This window comes from Branchiostoma floridae, chromosome 2 (genome assembly GCF_000003815.2).
Source record: "Branchiostoma floridae strain S238N-H82 chromosome 2, Bfl_VNyyK, whole genome shotgun sequence".
Taxonomy (NCBI): Eukaryota; Metazoa; Chordata; class Leptocardii; order Amphioxiformes; family Branchiostomatidae; genus Branchiostoma; species Branchiostoma floridae.
This window is the reverse complement of record NC_049980.1, coordinates 17,759,322-17,761,971: the sequence shown is the minus strand read 5'-3', so window position 1 is coordinate 17,761,971 and position 2,650 is coordinate 17,759,322. Positions and strand designations below refer to the sequence as shown.

At 42.2% G+C, this 2,650-nt stretch overlaps 1 protein-coding gene across 1 annotated transcript in view; it reads right to left on the bottom strand.

Annotated features, from left to right (window-relative positions):
* Positions 1–27: 27 nt before the first annotated feature.
* Positions 28–2,650, bottom strand: part of LOC118408805 (DNA primase large subunit-like) — a 6,577-nt gene continuing 3,954 nt past the window's right edge. Inside the window, exons 8-12 of the mRNA XM_035809665.1 lie at positions 2,305–2,419; positions 1,850–2,032; positions 1,441–1,650; positions 842–910; positions 28–359 (exon numbers count right to left, since the gene is read on the bottom strand). Of these exons, the coding sequence (XP_035665558.1) occupies positions 129–359; positions 842–910; positions 1,441–1,650; positions 1,850–2,032; positions 2,305–2,419 (808 nt within the window). The 3' untranslated portion in view covers positions 28–128. The remainder of the gene's footprint in view (positions 360–841; positions 911–1,440; positions 1,651–1,849; positions 2,033–2,304; positions 2,420–2,650) is intronic.

The following is a 2,650-nucleotide window of genomic DNA, read 5'->3' as shown; positions in this document are numbered from 1 at the left end:
TGTTAGTTGGGAAGTTAAGTTCTTTCGTTTTCATCAGAGGGCTTTTGTCAATGCAAACAGAATGATAAACAAAAGTTAACAGGTGTGATGGGATGACACCCACAAGGATGACCTGTCTGATGTGTAAACTATTCTGGTGCTACTTCCCCTACAACATCTTGGGAGGCAGTCAGCAGGTGTTCCACTTCATCCATGGGGAAGTCATCATCAAAGTCTTCAGTCTCCTTCTTGATGGGTTTGGACCTCTGGGTGCTTGGTGTGCGGGGTGCAGTCTTGGGGACATGCCCTCCGTTCAGCACCTTCTGACTCTCCTCAAAATACTGGTTAGGATGGTTCAGTCCAAAACCAGCATCATCCACCTGGGACATGGACAACATGTTAATGTTCTTCATACCTCACACTTTATAGATGTATATCTAGCTGATAGGATGGATACATACATTTTGTCCAGAGTGGCTTCATCTAGCTGTCACTGCTTCTAATAAATAGCATCTTACAGAGCCCAAAATACTGGGTGCATGTGCACCTTGGTGCACCTGAAATTTGAGCTGTGCACCCAATTTTGCTTCTGTGGGTGCACTGGTGCACCCAAACATTTTCGTAGGCTTGCATATTAGTCTATATGTAAAGAGCTTCAAAACTGTGCATGTGCTGAACCGATATCAAGCGCCACGCACCGACCGACTTCCGGTTTCTGCTGGTAACTCTGGACATGAGAATCCTTTTCAATGATATTGTACTTTGGTGTATGTTGTCACATCCCTGACCCTAGTTACATTTAATGACCATAACAAGTTGCCCAATGGAACCATAACTCCAAAAAACAAAAGTAAAAACTTACATTGTGCGTGATCTCGAAATACTTTGTGCAGGCAAGCTGGTAATGTCCTCCCTTGACTAGCTCTATGATCTGTAAGGGTCATCATGTAACCTGGTTATGACAAACTTGACAGAAATGGTAACTTATTTCTTCATGTACTTGACAGAAATGGTAATTTTTTCTTTATGTACAGATATATTCATTTATTTATTTATATATTAATACATTGAAAGACTTCACTGTACATAACTGCTGAAGGCCAACCAGTGAGTCTAAAATCCAATGAATTTATAAAACATTCAGACACACTTTATCGAACTTAACTCAGATCAAGACATATTGTACAGAAGCACAAGCTGCATGACTGGGACCCAACTGCGAACAGTCAGTATCTGAGAACACCACTCCTGTTCATCATCATCATCAACATCCTTTCATTTGACCATGATGAAGTCCATGCACAACTTGGAAAACACAGCACTCTATCAGCCATAGCTGATCCCAGGTCCTCTATCTATGTTTATCCCAGTCTCTCGAGAGGGCTCTTGGGTGGTAAGTTTTCAGCACCACTCATGTTAGTGTGACTATCTGAACAGCACCAAGAGCATAAATCTACTGACCTCCTGAACCCCGGTGGTGTTGACCCTGTACCCCTGCAGCCTCTGATTCAACAGCTCGGGGTCCGTGTGGCGGAAGGGGCAACCGTGATGGTCGCCTACTGCCGGCGCGTTAGTCATGATCACCTTCATGCAGCTGTACGGAGTGTAGTCTGTTCGCTTACCCTCCTTCCCATAGTTGTGACGAATGTTGTAGGAGTAGGACTTGTCAAACTAGGACAGATGTAAATGGTAAGTGGTGTAACTACACCTGCAACTCATATCACTACTATCTTATAACTACTTGAACTAGATATCCTTCTAGACGAACACATGTTTGTGTATGGACTTGATCTCAGAGCTACTTTTGTTACTATAATAACACTAATCCAAGATCAAATCATTTCTGTAGAATCCTGACTTTTCCCCTCACCTTGTCTCCATCCATCATCTTGGTGAACTCTGACCTCCAGAATCGGAGTGCATCCTCAAGTTGTAATCCAATGCCCTTCAGGAACAGTCCATACTGCATACGGCCACCGTGACGAAGGTGGTGCTCCCGGCGCAAGGTCTCTTGAAGGTTTCGCATGCAGAGAGGAAAGGACTTCTTTGACAGCTGTGTAGTAATAGGAAGAGGTATACATTAAGTCAGGAAGCATATTGATTTGTTTGGAGGAAAAACTGCTGTAATTACTCACAAATTTGCCACTTGACAGTGCACTGGATCACCATGGGCATATTCAGGAAAATGGCAAGTTTATTATACATTCAACATGTCATAGAAGTAAACTGATTGTTTCCTACAAATACTGTACATGTTTTGTTGACATCAATGACAGTTGTCTAGTACATGACTTAGCAGTAGCTGAGTTGGGTAAAGGAACTCACAGGTTCAATATCCTCAGGTGCCACCTTCCCAGCTGTGGACTTTCTGTTACTGTAGTCCTGGCCCAGGTACTGAGTACTGTGGGGTTGAGGTACAACAAGCTTGTAGACATGGGAACTTTATATGGCAATAATTTTCTATTCAAAATAATGGCTGGTACCAATTAGAAGATCTTTGAAACCACCAATACTTATAAACTTGCTTTTGATCCCTACAAAATCATATCAAGTAGCATACTGACCACTCCTAAATTTTTAGAATGGAGAGAAGAAGAATACATGAGTAAATCGAGTTAAGAATAGATATCAAATGGAGACTTGATACATTGAAACAACCAAACACATGAAT